An 18,181-nucleotide genomic window follows, 5' to 3' on the forward strand; every position below is an offset into this window, starting at 1 on the left:
CCAAGTCCTGTGTTTCTAATGAACTCAAAATGAAGCTTGTTCATCTCAATCTACTTTCACCACATTGGTTGTCTCCTTAGTGTCTTGCACCAGGACCCTCCCTGCGCTCCAGACAGGCGAAGCGTGATGCACGTTGATTCTCAAGTCAGCGCCCACCTCGCCGCCCCTCCTCACCTGCTCGCTGTGTTGAAATCATGCCGGGGAAGGAGTTAGAGATAATAGAAGTGATTAATCACCTGCTGACACTGGGGATTCATTTAAACTCCTTTTGCAAATAAAGGTTGCTTGCTCACTCTGGCAGACCTGACTTTGGGCTCTGCACGCAGGTGCAGAATTACCAAGCTCGGTTCGGAGGCTGCGTGACGAGCGCAGCAACTTTCCACCGTGAGCAGAATGAGCCGTGAGTCTAGGTTTTGTAACGAGTTTCGCTTGTCTGGCTATTTAATCACTCCTTAGTGAGAGAAAAACCAGGAGTCCTAGCACTGGCCAGGGAGCACAGGACTCCTTTTGATCCTGCCTTTTGTGGACTTGGGCAAGTCCTTTGAAGAACAAGTTTTCAAACTGGTGGCTAACTGTAGGTGCCTTCATTTTGGGGCACTTAGCTTAACCCATCTCCAGCTGCTATTTGGAGGGGCTGAGAAGTCACAGCTTAAAGGAGAGCTGGGACAACTCATCCCGTCTAGTTGTGGTCAGTATATGAAAATGGGAGACATCCAAGCAAGAGGGCATTTCTGAGTGTGTGAGCTTGAATCTCTGCCTCCCTTACTATGTGAATCATCATCATCATCATCATTATAATAGTCATTTGCCTGTCTCTCACAGGAGTAATGTGTGGATTTATAGCATTGGTAAAGTGCCTGGAAGATGCAAAGTGCTACACAACTGCTTACGTTGTTCAACAAAGCCCTAGCTGGAGGCTCTGTCCTAGGGAAGTCCAAGGAGCAGTTTTGTACCTGACAATATCATCTGTTCCAAGTGAAGAGGAAATACTCCAACGGCACTTGTGTGTGTGGAGAGGGAGGAGGATTATTAAAACCCTTGGCGCAGAAGAACAGAGGCATTTGCATTAATTGCACAGAGTTGCACAGTCATTTATCTTGGTGCTTCTCAGCGTTGCGCTCCCTGCTCACACCCCTTGGCACTGCTGCTGCCTTCAGCAATTTTCTTGCTTTTCCTGTTCTAAGCACCTTCAATTCTCCCTTTTTTTTGCTCTTCCCCCAATGCCTGTTTGTGTGTCTGCATTTCTAATGCACTTGTCACATAGCAGGGGATGGTTGGCAAAAGCTATAGCCCCTTCCGAAATATAGGTTTGTTCATGAACCCTCAGTCGTGCTTCTCCCCTCTTTGCTCAGGATGAGTAGGGTGCACATAAGCGGCCCCTTTGCAAAATGTACTATATCGTGACGAGGCGGCTGAAACGCCATCCAGTCCAAGGGACTACTGTCCCTTGACTTTTATTCTCGTCCGACCCATCCCTGCTTGTCTTTTGTCCACCAAATTCTCAGCTCTCACACAGATTTTCACTCAGACTCATAACCTGGGAGTCCTTTTAATGGTTTGGATTACTTCTACCAGGTGTGAGAATTAATTTGGTGACTCTTTGGAAACCTTACAAGTGTCCAAGTCCCCCGCAGTCAACAAAGGGAACAAAAACCGGTGTTCGGGTCCCGGTGGGCTGATTCTCCTGTTGTATCAGCCCATCTCCTTTGATCCCCGTGGGTTAACTCTTTTTGCCTTACTGTGGAGGAGAACCAGACTCTCTGGTTCTGGCCCTGTGGTCTTTTATGCCCTCCGACCCTGCGGAGGGAGTGTGGTCTGGCTTGTTTTAGCTAATCCATTAGTCTGGATATAGTTTATGTTCCTCCTCACCCCTGTCTCCAGGGTCTTCACCCCCCGTGTATTACATGATAAATACACTGTGCATCAGTGCGACTGCTTCTTGGCACTCAGTCCCTTCTAATCACTAACTGAGGGAGACAGGAGAAAATACAATTAAACAGATGGAGGAATTACCAAATAAAAGGCACATTAGATGCTTGAAAAATCATTATTTTCCAGTAGTCAGTTAATTAAATAAATTGGGTAACGAGCACATGCAATTAATCGTGGTTTGGAAATGTTTGCGTCTTACACTTCTGCGTCGCCCATTAGCTTGGGCTCAAGGGTGTTGGGCACTTGTTTTCTTTCCTTCCCGGGCAGGAGGAGGAAGAGAGATTGGGGGCGTCTCGGACGATGGGTGTTGGGGCAGTATTTAAAAGCCGAAGGTGAAATAGTGCTCAGCAATGTGCACTGGGAGGGAGGCAGGGAAGGACACTGTCCCTGCCATGAAAGGGCACCGTCCCTGTCATGTTATCCAGACAAGTTGAACCAAATGTGAGTTGAGAGAGGTGAAGTGACTTTTAGCGTCATAGAAAATGAGGGTTGGAGGGACCTCAAGAGGTCACATCCAATCCAACCCCCTCCTCAAAGCAGGACCAGCTAAATCATCCCAGCCCAGGCTTTGTCTAGCCGGGTCTTCAAAACCTCTAAGGATGGAGACTCCACCACCTTTTCCAGTGTTTAATTACCCTTCTCATGAGAAGATTCTCCCTAATATCCAACCTAATCTTCCTTAGTCCACGGTGGCCCAGCAGACCAGTGGTAGAGCCAGTCTCCAGTTCTGTGCTCACTGGGATGCCCTCCGTATTTAGCACCACCCTCTCATGAAGTGGACTTGAAGCGAGGGTTTTGTGGCTGCTGCCTTTGGGCGGTGGTTTTCCTTGCAAACAGCACACACTAAGCGGGGGCCAAGACCAAGCTCACGTTGGCTGAGATTTCCAAAGCCGGCTTCCAGACCTAGCTGTGCTATTTGCACAGAAATTAGTGCGAGCCATGTTGCCAGACCCCCAAGCAGCCTTGCAGATGCTGGTGCTTGTTTCCCAGGCCGTTTCATTCCTTTTATGCTAAAAGTAGCACATTGCCCATTGCAATTCTTTCATTCCTGTTATGCTAAAAGTTGCATGTTGCCCATTGCAATTCTTCTTTCATACTTGTTATGCCAAAAGTCACACGTTGCCCATTGCAATTCTTCTTTCATGCTTGTTATGCTAAAAGTAGCACGTTGCCCATTGCAATTCTTGCATTCCTCTTATGCAAAAGTTGCACATTGCCCATTGCAATTCTTCTTTCATTCTTGTTAGGCTAAAAGCAACACATTGCCCATCCCAAGAGGTCTGGGACGTAGAAACCTCATCCTCCAGATAGAGTGAGTGGCCTCTCAGCTTCTGGGGCTGACATTGGGCAGTAAACATTGTTCTTTCTCCTGCATGCGGTAAGGTCCATATACGTGTATTATGAGACCGTCTTCCCATCTGTAAGTAGAAGCAATCCTTTGGAGAGAGCCCTGTATCGAGAGACTTAATTTCCATCGAAGAGTGTTTAACTCAGCTGCTACGTTTATTTGTTCAGTGCAATCTTGCTTTTAACCCAGTGTCGCAGAGGACTTGTTTAAAGCCACTCATCAGCAGGGACCCTGGTTTTCTCTGATTTTAAAAAATCTCTAGATTTCAGTTAAAAAAAAGTAACCTCAAATTCACATTTTTCCATGATTTAAATGAAACACCACTAATATACAGATAGAGAATTACATATATAGGGATGTTTCATTTTAATCATAGAAAAATGTGGATTTGGGGTAACTTTTTGTAACCGAACATTGGGGATTTTGTTTAAATCAGAGCAAACCAGGATCCCTGCTCATCAGGTTGCGAAAAATAGAGGGTCCTTTAGGCTCTTGCTGTCCTGAACCTCTCGGGTCTTAATTGTTTCTCCTGCCAGTTACTCAGCTGTTCAGATGAGGAGCAGCAGGGACATACACCCAAGAAGCAGAGTTTTGGTTTGGTTTCCTAATGCAGAAAGAAAAACCACTGCTACTTGGGGCTGGTACATCTCCAAGATGGGGGCAGATGACAGAACAAGGAGCAATGGTCTCAAGTTGCAGCAAGGGAAATTGAGGTTGGATATTAGGACAGACTTTCTCACTAGGAGGGTGGTGAAGCAGTGGAAGAGATTACCCAGAGAGGTGGTGGGATCTCCATCCTTGGAAGTATTTAAAGACCCAGCCTTGGCTGGGATGATGTAGTTGGGGCTGGGCCTGCTTTGAGCAGGGGGTTGGACTAGATGTGACGTCCTGCAGTCCCTTCCAACCCTCATTTTCTACGATTCAATGAAAGCTAACCAGTACTGAGTGCTCTGAGTGTCCTGTCTAGCTAACGAAGGGAGCTCTTCTATTCCAGAGCGGTTAGCATTTATAGAGTGTTACATGGCCATTTAGCCTTCCAGCCAGCGAAAAGTCAATGGATGTGCAAAGAGTAAAAGTTCACTCACATTTTGGAAGTGGCTTAAACGCCCAGCGCTTGTGTTAAACAGTGTGGGCTTGATTCTCCTCTTAATGTGCAGTCATTTTCTTCTGAACAGCGGAGTCGTTCCTGTAAGCCAGCTGCATGCACAAATGTATTTCTTCCCACACACTGTTTATAAGCGTATCTCAGCCCCTCGCTCTGGTCCTGGGCTGAATTGTAGCACAGAAAGACTTTTTTGGCAGGTGCACCGTCTTGATTAATACATAGGGCTTTCCTCCAGACATCTGGCTCCTCTAAGGCTGTGTGCACAGTACACGGGGAATATGCAGACTAGCATTACCCAATGATTCATGTTACCTGAGGACATAGAGCAATTAATGAGTTTCAAACTTTGCTCGCATTAATTATTATTAATTCAGTTTTTAATTCAAGCTGACTTGTCCCAAGTAAGTTAAGCGATGGGTGCAAGGCAAGCTTTTTAGAACGGACCATTTATTCCTCTCATTTAACTCTTATTGTTCCCTTGTGTCTGGATTATTTTTTTCTCTAGCAGATAGATCTTGGTTTCCATGATGGTTTCTCCTCTGATTTCACAGGGCTTCCACCAGCAAAGCATTGGGGTCCTATGCAGACAACCCATCTCCACTTGGGTTCATGTATGAACCGTGTTCTCCAGCTTTTCTCCATCCTTGGAGGTTTTTAAGACTTGGCTAGACAAAGCTTTGGCTGGGGCGATCTAATTGGGGCTGGGGGCTGGACGAGACGTGACCTCCTGAGGTCCCGTCCCACCTTCGTTTTCTATGAGTCTGTGATTTTCTGTTGTTGAGATTGGGGAGGTTGTGCAATTCAGTGAAGAAGAAACAAAAGGAATAGGCAAATGTAGTGAATTGTAAACCCCCTTTTTGCCTAGAAAAGCTATAGCAGTTATACTTATTAAGCTTAGTTTTCAAAATGTGCTGGTTCCTCTCTGAGGAAGAGCGAATGATGTGAATAAGGACGACTCAAGCCCTCTTGCAAAGTGAATCCGTGCGTGCTCTGGACCCAGCCAGCCCAAGTCACAGGACCTGTGGGTGTGTGCCCAGACCTGCTTGGTCAAGGTCGTGGCTGCCTGGTCTCATCCATCCCGTTCGAGCCGTTTGCTTAGCACCGGTCTGAGAAGACCGCGTGGACCTTGAGCCATGAAAACGCTCATTTGCACAGCAGCAAAAAAGAGCTTCGCCCGGACCATCTGCGTGGGTGAAACCTCCCTCGTGCACATATTTATGGGAAGTAAATATAAAGGCAGGTCTTGGGAGCTGCTGTCATTTATCACACTCGCAGAATGGGGTTCCCATGGTGTCTTTTAGCAGATAAAAGGATATGAAATGTGCAAGTCTGAATGTTACCTGAAGCAGGCTCCTGCTCTTGAGTGCGATTATAAAAGTTTATATCCCGTGAACATCAACCTCAGCTCTTGCCAACGTTTTGCACGGTGGAAGCTGGTTTGGTATGGGGGCTTCTGGGGCGCAGCAGGGATCTAGCAGGCCTAGACTCACACCAAGTACATTAGATAACCATAGGGCACTGTAGCCTGTCAAAGCCTAGTTTATTCCCTGGCTTTTTATTCTAGTTTATTCCCAGGGAATATTCTAGTTTATTCCCTGGCCTTTTCTAGGGCATTCGCATGAGTAGTTCTCCCCTCCACATGCCAGTGGAGTCCAGGTGAGAGTAGAGGAAGGTGGGTCCTTTTGGAGGATGAGTGAGAGAGATCTGGGAAAGGCCAGATAAAATTCAGGATGCAGTCAAGGTTTTGGCAGCTTTGGATGCTGTAACATCATCATGGGTGTTATGCAGAGATGACAGGGGATGCTATGGCCTGTGTTTGGCAAAAAGTTGAACAGGATGGTCCTTCTGGCCCTAAAAACCATGACTCCAAACCCAAGCCAAACTCCCAGCCTTGATGGCTATGAATGGATGGAAGGGGCATCATAAATTTATCCATACTCTGTATAAAACCTGTTTTCTTCAGCTCCACATCCAATCGCCCAACCTCATTATGGCCTTTTCCTCTTTCCATCCTCACTGGCTTCAATCAAAAGCCATTTCACTGAAATCAGATCAGCACAAAACTAGCGTGAGACCCAACCTAGACATCTGTTTAAAGGCAGTTTTATTCGCCATGACATTGGGGTCCCGAACATGAGGACACTTGAGTTGTCTTTCCAGATTTGCTACTGCCTTGCTGCATAGCTCCAGGAAGTGACTTCGGCTGAGATGTTCAAAGGTGAAAGCCTAAAACAAGGCACCTTAATTCCTTATTTAGTAGCCCGATTTTAAGAGCTGATGAGATGAGTCATGTGAACAAGAACAACTCACACAACTGTTTCCTGGAGGGGTTCCTGGCATCATCTCTTTCTGCAAGACCATGCCATTAGCTGGGGCCTCATCCCCTATTAGTAAGAGTTATTGATGATTTCAGTCCAGCTGTAAATGCTCTGATGCTGGTAATAAGGGCTGCTGGGTATTAAAAGGAATTTTACAAGCTCTGCTTATCTTCCATATAAATGTCATTTCACCCTGGCTCATTGTTGGAGCCGCATTTTCGCAGCCTTCCATTTACATGGACGGGTTGAATTACTTTCAAGTCAGCATTTCGGAGGGATCGTGGCAGCAAGCTTGTCAGGAGCACTGATCCATTGCCTGTAATAATTCTGGCTTGGGTCAGCGTGTAGTTCACATCCCAAAATGTCATTGTCGAGGCTGTAATTATTGTTTTTAATTTATGGTTCCTCCTACCGTGTGCGTTTGAATGCCACATTACAAAATGCATTTTTCCCTTCCAGTTTCCCCCTCCTCATTTGTATGCACTGTTAAACCCTCCCTTCGCCATTTGACTCCACTGAAGCCCAAAATGAACATCAGGCTTTGGGTTACTTCCACTTCCAGGTATCTGCACACCACGCTGCTGGGCTGAAAGCATTTCATTATCCTGGTGCTGCATTATCCTTTGCAACACTGCCTTTCTGTAGGACCTACATAAAAAGCGGTTATGGGCAAATAGTTCAGGAATAAGTCATTGGATCTAGTTATTGTTACTGTCTAACTTTTCAGTGATTTCTACTGCAAAAAATCTTTTCTGCAGACAATTTGATTGATTGATATATTGGGGTCAGGGGATTAAATAGCTTTGTTTCTTTTCCATTGTCATTCAAGGTCATTCTGCAGAAAAGCAGATTTTGTGCTGGCTAGCCAATTGTCACAAGAAGTTTGCAAAATTGTGTGAGCATCTCTCATGCATGCAAGTCCAGGTTTTTATGGGATTTGAATGTATTCATAGGATGGTAATATGTCAGTATTTGAATTTATCTGTATGGTGGTAGCATCTGAGGTTTTGGAGCTGAGCACAGAGTTCCTAGTGCAATGGGAGATGTCTCCTGCCCCTAGCTCTCCATCTGTGGTCTGACTAGACAAGGGGTCTCCTGATTTCTAGCCCAAAGTACCACTGCCCACTGAACTACTCTTGCCATAACAATAGGCTTGAAACCCAAAGCTTTGATTGAAATACCCACACTTGAGAAAATTGCAGCTGATCTGAATGGTGAAACCCAGAAGCATCCTGACTTGGGCAAAGAGCACATCAATATCCTGCCCAGAGTACAAGACCCGGTATCTCTACCTCCATGGATACATCCAGCAGGATCTGGCCCCTGCCCCCTCTGGAAAGGATATCATCTCCTCCCATGTCCTAAGCAGAACTGGCATCTTTAATGTAATATTCAGTGGAGGGGATATCATTAAAGTTCCCTATTACACATTAACATTACCCAGAAGCAGTGCTGCTGATATAATTTGCTTTGATTAGATATGTTGTTTTCAAAATTAGATTGTATCCCAGTCTCCGCACCCCTTGCTGGTCTCTTCCCTTTCCCCAGCAATCCATTATGGTTCAGAGCCCTTTTCTGCCCTGTCTGGTTTAATTGTACCTAATCTACCTTGACTCAGATGTATAGCTTCCCCAAATTGCCTCTCTCCATACCTTTCTGCTATGAAGTGGACCTTTCTCTGAGTTTGAGGATGATACTGTTGTTCATTTCTATAGAGGTCATACCTAGAAGCACCAGCCTAGGATGCCTTAAAGAAGGGGACGGTGTTTTGAGCATTGCTTTTGAGCATTGCAAGTGTTGCTTTGAATAAGCCAGGCCAGAGATGCTCCCTTGAAGGTGCTGGTTCTTTTTCCTCACCTGAATTAAGGAGCAAACCAAAGAAAGGCAAGAAAAGAAATAGCCACAGCCCCTTCTCCTGGATGGCACAGCTGTTTTGCAGCCTCATGGCTTTGAAACCACCCCGGGCAGGCAGTATCGTGTCACTCAGGTCTGCGGCAGGCCCGATGTCACGGGGGTTGTGATTTCTACCCGGGGTTATGGGTGTCGGTAGAAGCGGTGGAGCCGGGAAGAGGAAGTAGCAGCTTTCCGTAGCTGGCTATCGGACCGTGGCTGGTGTCTTTCCTGGAGCCTCCCCCGCAGCGTGGAAACGTGGCACTGCTGTAATGAATGTTGGACCTAGAAGAGTGATCTGCATCGGTTCTTAATTGGGCACCATGGCAACAGGAGCCCAGGGGAAATGCTTGCAAACCGGCGCCCCGTGCTTGTCAAGGATGACATGACGGAGGCTGCTCCTTGGCAAGGAGCGGAGTAACCACGTGGCGCTGCGGCCATCTCCACTCGCTTTCTGGTGCCATGGGTGGACCTGGTGGCTGGGGACAGGTGGGAAAAGCTCTTTAACCAGGGAAATAAGCCCATGCTTGGGAAGGCATGCTTCTTGCTTCCTGCCTGGTCTGCCGCGGTGCTGCCTGTCCCCCCCCACATGCCATACCCATTGCTGGGAGGGGCACAATGCAAGCAGGGCCTGATATGTATGCTGAGCAGGGCAGAGGTCTTGGTAACTTGAGGTCCAGGGAACATTAGTAGCCAGCCCCATCATGCAAGAGAGGGAGGGTTCCCCAGGGACGTTCGGTACAGATGTGCATCTAGGGTGTGTGTACAGGGGTGTCCCTGGGCGAACGACTCGCAGCTCCTGGCTGACGCACGGGCATCGTGTCTGCTCAGCAGCCCCCTTGGGCTGGGAGAAGAAAACAAGCTGCGAAGTCCCTTGGCGGAGGAAGCAGTGAAGGGAAGGAGAAGCTGTGCTCCCTCCGTCCTCCTCGTGCTGCTTATCTGGCTTCTCACATGCTCTGCCCAGGCCAGTGATCCTCACCCAGGGGGTTGCAGCGCTCTGGGGTGCCTCGAGATCCTTTCAAGGGTGCTGCAGGGGTGTCACACAGGCTTTGCACTGTCAAATTTAGCCTCAGACTCATCCTGAGTGCCACTCCTTCCTCTGCCCAGTCTGCTGCTCTGCTTTCTGCTCCCTGCCCTGTGCTCTCCTGCCCAATCTGCTGCTTTGCTTCTTGCTTCCAGCCCGGTCTGCCACGGTGCTGCCTGTCCCCCACCCCAACCTGCTGCACGCCACGCGCAGCCTGTCCGTGTCACTTGTGGCACGTGTGTTGCACGTTACCCCCTCCTACCCCCAACTCGCACGATAAACCCAGAGGTTTCCAACAGCAATCCATGCTTTTAAAATCCTTCTGAGCATCTACATTCTTTGTCACAAAATGCTCTGTTATATTTCCATAGTTAAAAAGGGAGTGAATGCTAAAAGCTGGCCTTTTCCAAGGGGTGCATTGAGTCTAGGCTGTAGTCTGAACCTCATCAGCTTCAAGCCTTCTTGGTCCTCCCCTCTTACTCCTGCCCTGTGGTGCTCATCCTTGCAAGGGCTGCGGCTGGGAGAGGGTGAGATGGAGAGAGAAGAAGCCAGCCCGCGTGTCACAGCTTTGCTCTTGTCCAAAAGAGGACCTCCCACCCGGGTCCAGGGTCCTCAGCACTGTGGGAATGCAGTTTGCATCCTCCATGAGCATCTTTTTGCCCAAAGAGACCATCGCTACCCATCCTTCCTGTCCTGTACCTTCTTTGTGGGTCACATGTGCCCACATCATATTTTCAAGTCAGGCTCTTGGGAATTATGCAGATGAAGCGATTTTTCCTTTCCCTGACCAGTCAAGGATGCTGTCGGGTGACAAACACCACGTACAAAACTGCTCTGTTAATTAGTCATCGGTTCTTTTACCCCTGGCAGTTTCTGTTCAGCAGTTGCCAAGTTCCCTGTCTAGCAGCGACGGCACGGTTTGTGCATGTGTATTTTTATTAGGACTTTATTGCTGGGACATCAAAGGGCATCTTATCTGTTAGTGCTTCCAAAAGCATGTCCCTTGTTGCTTGTTAACCAGACTAGCCCAGCTTTGCTGCCTTTCTCCTTCCCCTCCTCTGCTCCATCTCACCCTGCACGCTTCTTTCTTTTTATTTCATTCTTCCTTTCAGTATTCAGAGGTGTCTCTCTCTGAAGTAGGCTTTTGTGGTAAAATCTAGGCCAGGCCAAGAATAGGGCCGAATGCCCCAGATTGTGGCTTCTGTCATTGCATAGATGCAAGGTTTGCTTTTCTCGGGACCAGCCCAGACAGAGACACCGTTGCAGTCTGGTACTTAAGGTCCCCGGGCGGTGCTGACCCAGGAAAACTGGAGGAATGTTTGCAATCCTCTGGCAGACTCGGTGTCTTCTCCAGCAGCTCCAGCTGTGCACGCAGCTAAGATCAGCTGATGAATGACTCTAAGTTACAAAAAAACCACCCCAAACCCCACCTGTTGCTGAATTCTTCTGTTTATTACAATACCCAGCCAGCAATCAATAGCCATTTGGGGAGGAGGGGAAAGAAGAGGCTAAGGGATGCTCTAGGCTGCTTTCTCCTACCTGGAAAAGGAAACATTACAGATGCACAGCTCCACAGGCTGGGGGATAAGCAGGCCTAGGAACCGCAGGGGTTTGCAAGCCGAACTACTGGAGGCACCTCTTTTCCAGGGGCTGGGACTCTGAAATGCAAAGGGGAAACCTCTTTCTAGCTCGTGGGCTGCACCACATCTAGCTGCCACCTTTCTAGTTCTGCCAGGCAGCCCAGGCATGGACACCTCTCTGCCCATCGCGGTCCCTCTCTCGTGCTGCCTTTCAGGCTGGGCCAGGCTGAGATTTCTCCTTCGTCAGGGGACTGTCTCCATCATCGGGTGCAAAATGGGAGCAGATGCCTGACTGCTTGGCTGAGCTTGGCTGCAGTGGGGCAGGAGGTTATATGTAGACTAAGGGATGGGGAGCAGGTCCTGCATCCTGTCTCCAGACTGAGCTTTGGTCCCATCTGCTTTACCTGTGGCAGTTCGCGTGTGACGTCGTGCATCGTGTCTGGGCGGACGGTAGTTTTAGATTGTGGATTTGGATAGCATGATTTGGATAGGGATGATCCTGGCTTGAGCAGGGGGTCGGATCAAATGACCTCTGGTCCCTTCCAGCCTCACTTCTCTATGATTCTCTGATGAGCAGTGCTCCCTGTTGGAGATGCCATTATAAAATTAGACCTGCCAGATGTGCGGCGGCGTTCACCTGCCAGATGTGCAGCAGTATTCACTTGTTGCTTCTAGCAGCTTCATGCACAGTAAGGGCTTCTGGGCAGCAGCGAGTCCTTGTGATGAGCGGATCTGTCTACCAGGAGTGTCTTGAACATAGCATGCCTGGCTAATGAGCATCTGTGCTGGGCCGGGAAAGTGCAGCAGCCAGTGCTTCCCCCACCATCCTTATGCCTTAGTTGCATTCTTTGTCTTACATCCCAGGGACAGCTGCTAACCACCTCGATGAGCTGCCCTGGGCCTGTGCACCGTGCTCAGTGGGGTGAGCTCGGAGTGGCAGCTCCAGGGAGCCAGTCTCCTTAAAATGGCCATGTTAGCTTGCTCTGTTAGGGTATAGGCACAAGGAAGTTCCCAGGAGGGAAGCTGGGATGTGAAGTTACAGCAGGTCAGCTGCTCTATGGGAAGTGCCTGTGTGCATGCTTTTTTGTTCCTTGGTGAGCACAAGGTGCCTCAGTTGGGAGAGATGCCTGAAGTTCCCATTAATTCAAGTGGCAGATGCTAATGCTACATTAGTAGGGGTGCCTAAAACCACTCGTTTAAGCCAATACACGGCCTTTGGGGAGGCATCTAAGTGGTCTAAGCTGGCAGAATGGAAAGGCCATTTGCTTACCTTCATTATGAACCCTTTTGCATTGCATTGGTGCATAGGAGAGGGATTCCCTTGTGAGCAAACAGCCTTGCCCTGGCTCCCCAGGAGCTGCAGGATCAGCTCCAAGATTCGACCCCACTGTTTACGATCCGCAGTGCCCGCTGCGGTTTCTCCGAAAGTCCCTCGCCCTCTGGGAACCGGCAAGCATTGCATAAATGCCGTGATCCGGCTAAGTGCTGTGAACCTCGCCTATCTGTGCTCATTGCTGGGATGTTTACGGCCATCGCAAACCCACAAAGACGTGATACAGCCGAGCTCTAAGGACCAACCCTCATTTTCTTTGCAGAAAGAAGACCAGCTGCCCCCTGCCGAACTCCACCTTATAAATATTCCAATTCCAATTTGCAGTAGTGCGAGGCAAAGCCAGAGGGATGAATTATTTAAAGCTTTTACAAAATGTAGGCCTTTGGTTTATCTCCGAGCCGGCTTGCTTTATTGTATCAACAAATCCATCATTAGTAAATTAATTTCCCTCCCTTGCTTGAGCAGGTTCTTGCTCTTGCCTGCTGACTTGCTTGGTTTGTGAACTGGTGCCAGATAATGCCTCAGGAAGGAGTCCCTGGCTTCCCCTTGTCACGTGGGGATGGCACCAGTGTTGCTCACTTTCATTTTTTTAAGTGGTTTTAATGCATCCAGTGCTCATGAAAAGTGCCAGCCAACAGCCTCAGAGGCTGAAGCCTTGCTTTTAGCTAAGCTGGGTCTGTAGCCCTTTCAGTCCTTTGTCTCTTCGTGCAGAGGATACTCATGGGGCTGCCAATTTGGGGTAGGCTAGGACTGGTAGCGACCCGTCCACTGGGAACTAGGCTGAGATCAGCTTAACTCCCAGGGGGCATGTAGAAGCCATTAGATGATGTTACTGTTGCTGCTACAGGCTGGGTTTGAATGACAGGGTAGCTGGTAAAATGCACCTTATCTCACTGCCACCCGCATCTCCTCCACGCCCATCTCAGATCATCTGCAAGGATAGGATCTGCAAAAGTGCCTGAGCTAGGAGCACAAGTGCAGGGAAAGTCAGTGAGAGGAGCTCTTGGGTCACTAGGGTGTGTTGGAAAATCTCAAAGCACGTACCAGAGAGGCCGAGGGAGTGGGAGGTGGGCTGGATTCACTGAGCCCCATTAGCAGCCTTCACCTCCCTGCAGGAGGGGTTGCAAAGAGGATGGAGCTGGGCTGTTCTCAGTGGGGGCAGATGACAGAACAAGGAGCAATGGTCTTAAATTGCAGCAAGGGAAATTTCAGTTGGATATTAGGAAAAACTTCCTCATTATGAAGGTGGTGAAGCGCTGGAACAGGTTACCCGGAGCAGTGGTGCAGTCTCCATCCTTGGAGGTTTTTGAGACCTGGCAGACAAAACCTTGTCTGGGATGATGGAGTTGGGGCTGGTCCTGCTTGGAGCAGGGGGTTGCACTAGATGTGACCTCCCAAGGTCCCTTCCCATCCTCATTTTCTATGATTAACTGAGACACCTGCACCAGGCCAGTGCAGCCAAAAGGGGTCCAGCACTGGACTGGTTGTCATGGGTTTGCTGGTGGCCTCGTACTGGGGGATCTCATAGCCCACTGCTCATTTCTGTATCACTGCTGTTCTTGGTAGTTTTCTACAGAGGGCAAAAACAGGGGGGAAGGCTGAGGGGCAATGACTTGCTCAAGGTCACCACATCAGACATTGGCAAAGCTGGGGCTAGACTTGTGAGTGCCAGCTCAGTGCTTTCTCTGCCGGGGGCCACACAGTCTTAGCACAGTCATGCTGGCTTGCAGACACCTGTATTGATCCTGCAAAGCCTTTTATCCCACCAAACTGTGGAGCTGCTTGCAAATGCCTTTGCCGGAAAGCTGGTTGTGCCTTGGAGTTCCCCCATCCTTGCAGGTGCTTGGAGGTTGGCAATGCTTTCTGCAAAGGGTTCATGTGTTGAGCCATCCCTCCAGGAGGTATTTCTCCAGCATCCCCGGCATGCTCTCCCCGCTGTCAGGCAAAGCACCGTGTCTGCTGCCAGACAGCGAGAGGCTTCATTTTCACACACACAGAGCCGACTCCCAGATGCAATGGAAAACAAGACAGAGGAGCGTGTTCAAGTACAGCCGAGCGCTAAATATTCAGTGCGACGTGCAAGGGTTTAGTGGCGCGCTTCTCTCTCGTGTGACTGAGGGCTGAGAAGACAGAGAAACAATTAGGTTCAAACTTAGGAAGGCCGGATCCAGATCCGCTCCAGTAATGACACTTCGGGGGGAACAGGCAAGCCCCGAGAGGCTCCTCATAATTGGCTCTCAGATACTCTGGTGGGCAACAGCACAAAAGCCCAGATGCAGATAAAATATTCTGCCTTCGTGGTGCCAGCACCAGGGGTTTCAGCATCGCTGTCGTAGCCGAGAAGACTCGCATGCTAAGAGCCAAATCTGCCTTCTGCTCTCCCTGCTTGACCTGAAAACCAGTGAATTGGAGGTCCTTTTTTATCATCATCATTTTCAAAACTGAACTGGAAATATAAAACCAGCGCGCGACGTGGCAGAAGCTTTGAATCAATGGGCAAGTAATATAATCACCAAGAAATCAGGCAGGAAGATATCATTGCTCAGGAAAGGTATTGTGGGTCCCTGGTACCTACAGTAGTGGCATGCACTTGTCCCGCAGTTGCTTCCCCAGAGGTGGCTCTTACAACTTGCAATGCTTTCATAAGGGTGAATCAAGTGGAGGGGCTGCTCTTGTGAAGGTAGACGTCTTACAGGATTGTGTGGTAATGCTGTCACCGGCTGGGAAGCGATCCAATGCATGCTCTTTTCCAGGAGCTGTTTAAATGGGAGCTTCTTTGAGCATATTGTGTGGCACCTCGCTGTGATACAGCAACGTGATGACACCAAACGATGCCATTGCATCAATGACTTCCCTAGCTTGCAATGTTTGGGTACCACCAGTTTCTCACCAGGTCACCTTGTACTGAGTATCTGTGAGAGGATATTTTTATAAAGAGGGGCAATATCATAATGGCAGCACAACGCGACCTATCTGAAAACACGCCATGGGTTAAAGAGTTTGATCAGCTATCCAAAACTTGTGCTTTGAGGACTGACATCATTTTTTTTTTCTTGTCTAGTTTTCTACTGGTCTTCTCCTGCCTCGTGCTGTCTGTTTTTTCAACCATCGATGAGTACCAAAATAGCTCTGAAGGGGCTCTCTACATCTTGGTAAGCTGAGAGTTGCAAATAAAAAACGTGTGTGACAGTTGGGGGGAAATAACCTATAACCCTATTGACTTTTTTAACCTGGACAAGCATTTGTGGTGCTGTATTCAAGAGGGGATCAGTCAGAGGCGGTATCTGAAAAATGGTGATGTTTTTGGTAGCCGCGTTGGTCTGAGACAAAAAGAAATGCAAAAATCTAGAGCTCTTGGTCCGGAAAGGATACCTTTTATAAGAATAAGATGTTTGCATTTCTTTTTGAAAAATGGCCAGCTTAGACCACTGTTATAAAAGGTCTCATTTCTGGACCAAGAGTTCTAGATTTTTGCATTTCTTTTTGGACAATGGTGAGACATTTCAGGGGTGAAGAGGTATCCATCCTTCAAACACTGTCCCCTTATGCAGACCTTTGTGTGGATTCACCATGCTTTCCAACCTTAACGGCAGGCACAGCTTTCCAAGCAAAGACCTGGCAGCCCCTGGTAGGAAGGGGTGGGTTGTTATAATCCTTAAACCCCCGAAGGTCCAAGGACCTTTCTTAAGATGAAAGTGCAAATTGGACTCCCAGTCTAAACAGGTGGAAGCTGGCAAAGTAACTCCTCTTTCACTTGGCATCGTTATTCTCAGTTTTTCTTCTCTCTCTCTTCTGGAGAGATTATAGCACTGTATTAGCTTCCCCTCACAGGACCAGCAGCACCTCCTGGTTATGCTGGATATAAATTTGAAGTCACTGAAGCTGCTCTGGGGTTGCACTGGTGTTAGTGAGCAAAGAGAGAATTGGCCTAAAAGTCTAATGAGGATGATTAAGACCCCGGCAAAGAAAATTGTCTCTGCCATTGTCAGTTCTGTGTGTGTCTAAAGATCCTGCAGGGTTGTTGGTTGTAGCTGGGTTGGTGTAAGGACAGAGGCAGGCAAGGTTCTCTAGGAAAATGTGATAGCTCCTATTAGACCAACTAAATCCGTGGCTAAACGCGATCTCTTTTATTAGACCAACTAAATCTTTGGGTACATGTGATCTCCTTTATTAGGCCAACTAAATCCTTGGATAAATGCGATCTCTTTTATTAGACCAACTAGATCTTTGGGTAAATATGATCTCTATTATTAGACCAACCACACCTTTGGGTAAATGTGATTTCTTTTATTAGGCCAACTAAATCCTTGGGTAAATGCAGTCTGTTTTATTAGACCAGCCAAATCTTTGTGTAAAAGCAATCTCTGTTATGAGATCAACTAAATCCTTGGGTAAATATGATCTCTTCTATTAGACCAACTAAATCCTTGGGTAAATATGATCTCTTCTATTAGACCAACTAAATCCTTGGGTAAATATGATCTCTTCTATTAGACCAACTAAATCCTTGGGTAAATATGATCTCTATTATTAGACCAACTAAATCCTTGGGTACATGCAATCTCTTTTATTAGACCAACTAAATCCTTGGGTAAATGCAATCTCTATTATTAGACCAACTAAATCCTTGGGTAAATCCAATCTCTTTTATTAGACCAACTAAATCCTTGGGTAAATGTGATCTCTATTATTAGACCAACTAAATCTTTGGGTAAATGCGATCTCTATTATTAGACCAACCACATCTTTGGGTAAATGTGATTTCTTTTATTAGGCCAACTAAATCCTTGGATAAATGGGATCTCTTTTATTAGACCAACTAAATCCTTGGGTACATGCAATCTCCTTTATTACACCAACCAAATCTTTGGGTAAATGCAATCTTTTATTAGACCAACTAAATAGTTTGAAAAGTTGTTCTTTGCAAGCTTTTGAGCACAAACACTCTTCTTCAAGCCTAGGGACACCAACAGCCTGTCTCTACGCTTGAAGAAGGGCGTTTGTGTTGGAAAGCTTGCAGAAAATAATTTCTGCAACTGGTTAGTTAGTCTAATAAAAGAGATCACATTTACCCAAAGATCCTTGTCTGCCTAAGCATCCTGCCATGCTCTGGGCCTGAATATACAAGCTAGCGAGAGGCCCTTTTAAAGAGATGCTGCTCCAGCCTAGGTACGTCCCTGCCTGCCCTGCACTGTAAACATTTTGGTGCTGATTTGATCTGACATAAAGGCGCATACTTTCCCTACCTAAACAGCTTGGCACGGCACATTGCATACACTGACAATGCGGCTTCTGGTGACACGCTGAGTGATCGCTGGCAGAATTAGATACTTCCTCTGGCTCCCAGGATTCATTGTGTTCCCCGCTCTTTGTCTCTCCCTTCCTCCTCCCCCTCACCATCTCCTCGCCCGATATCAAAAGCCAGTGAAAGCCTAATTAGAGCCCTGTCAGACTCAGCACACATGAAAGGCGAGGTGAGCATCGTTAATATGGGGGGGGAAAAAAGTCAGGGAAAAAGTACCATACCAACGGCACATGACCGACAGAGCTTTGACTCACGATAGTTTTAGTCCTTTCACTTTGCGGCTTGGAAGGACCCTAGTGAAATGCAGCATGGTACAAAGGGCTAGTTGACAGCCAAGGGCATTCAG

General features: G+C 47.8%; 1 protein-coding gene across 2 annotated transcripts in view; it reads left to right on the forward strand.

Annotated features, from left to right (window-relative positions):
- The window catches only part of KCNQ2 (potassium voltage-gated channel subfamily Q member 2), a 107,202-nt gene that overhangs the window by 23,565 nt on the left and 65,456 nt on the right, over positions 1-18,181 (forward strand). For both annotated transcript variants that reach the window (XM_059713193.1, XM_059713194.1), the window contains exon 2: positions 15,592-15,682. In XM_059713193.1, the coding sequence (XP_059569176.1) occupies positions 15,592-15,682 (91 nt within the window). The remainder of the gene's footprint in view (positions 1-15,591; positions 15,683-18,181) is intronic.

This window comes from Alligator mississippiensis, chromosome 9 (assembly GCF_030867095.1).
Source record: "Alligator mississippiensis isolate rAllMis1 chromosome 9, rAllMis1, whole genome shotgun sequence".
In the NCBI taxonomy this organism is placed as follows: Eukaryota; Metazoa; Chordata; order Crocodylia; family Alligatoridae; genus Alligator; species Alligator mississippiensis.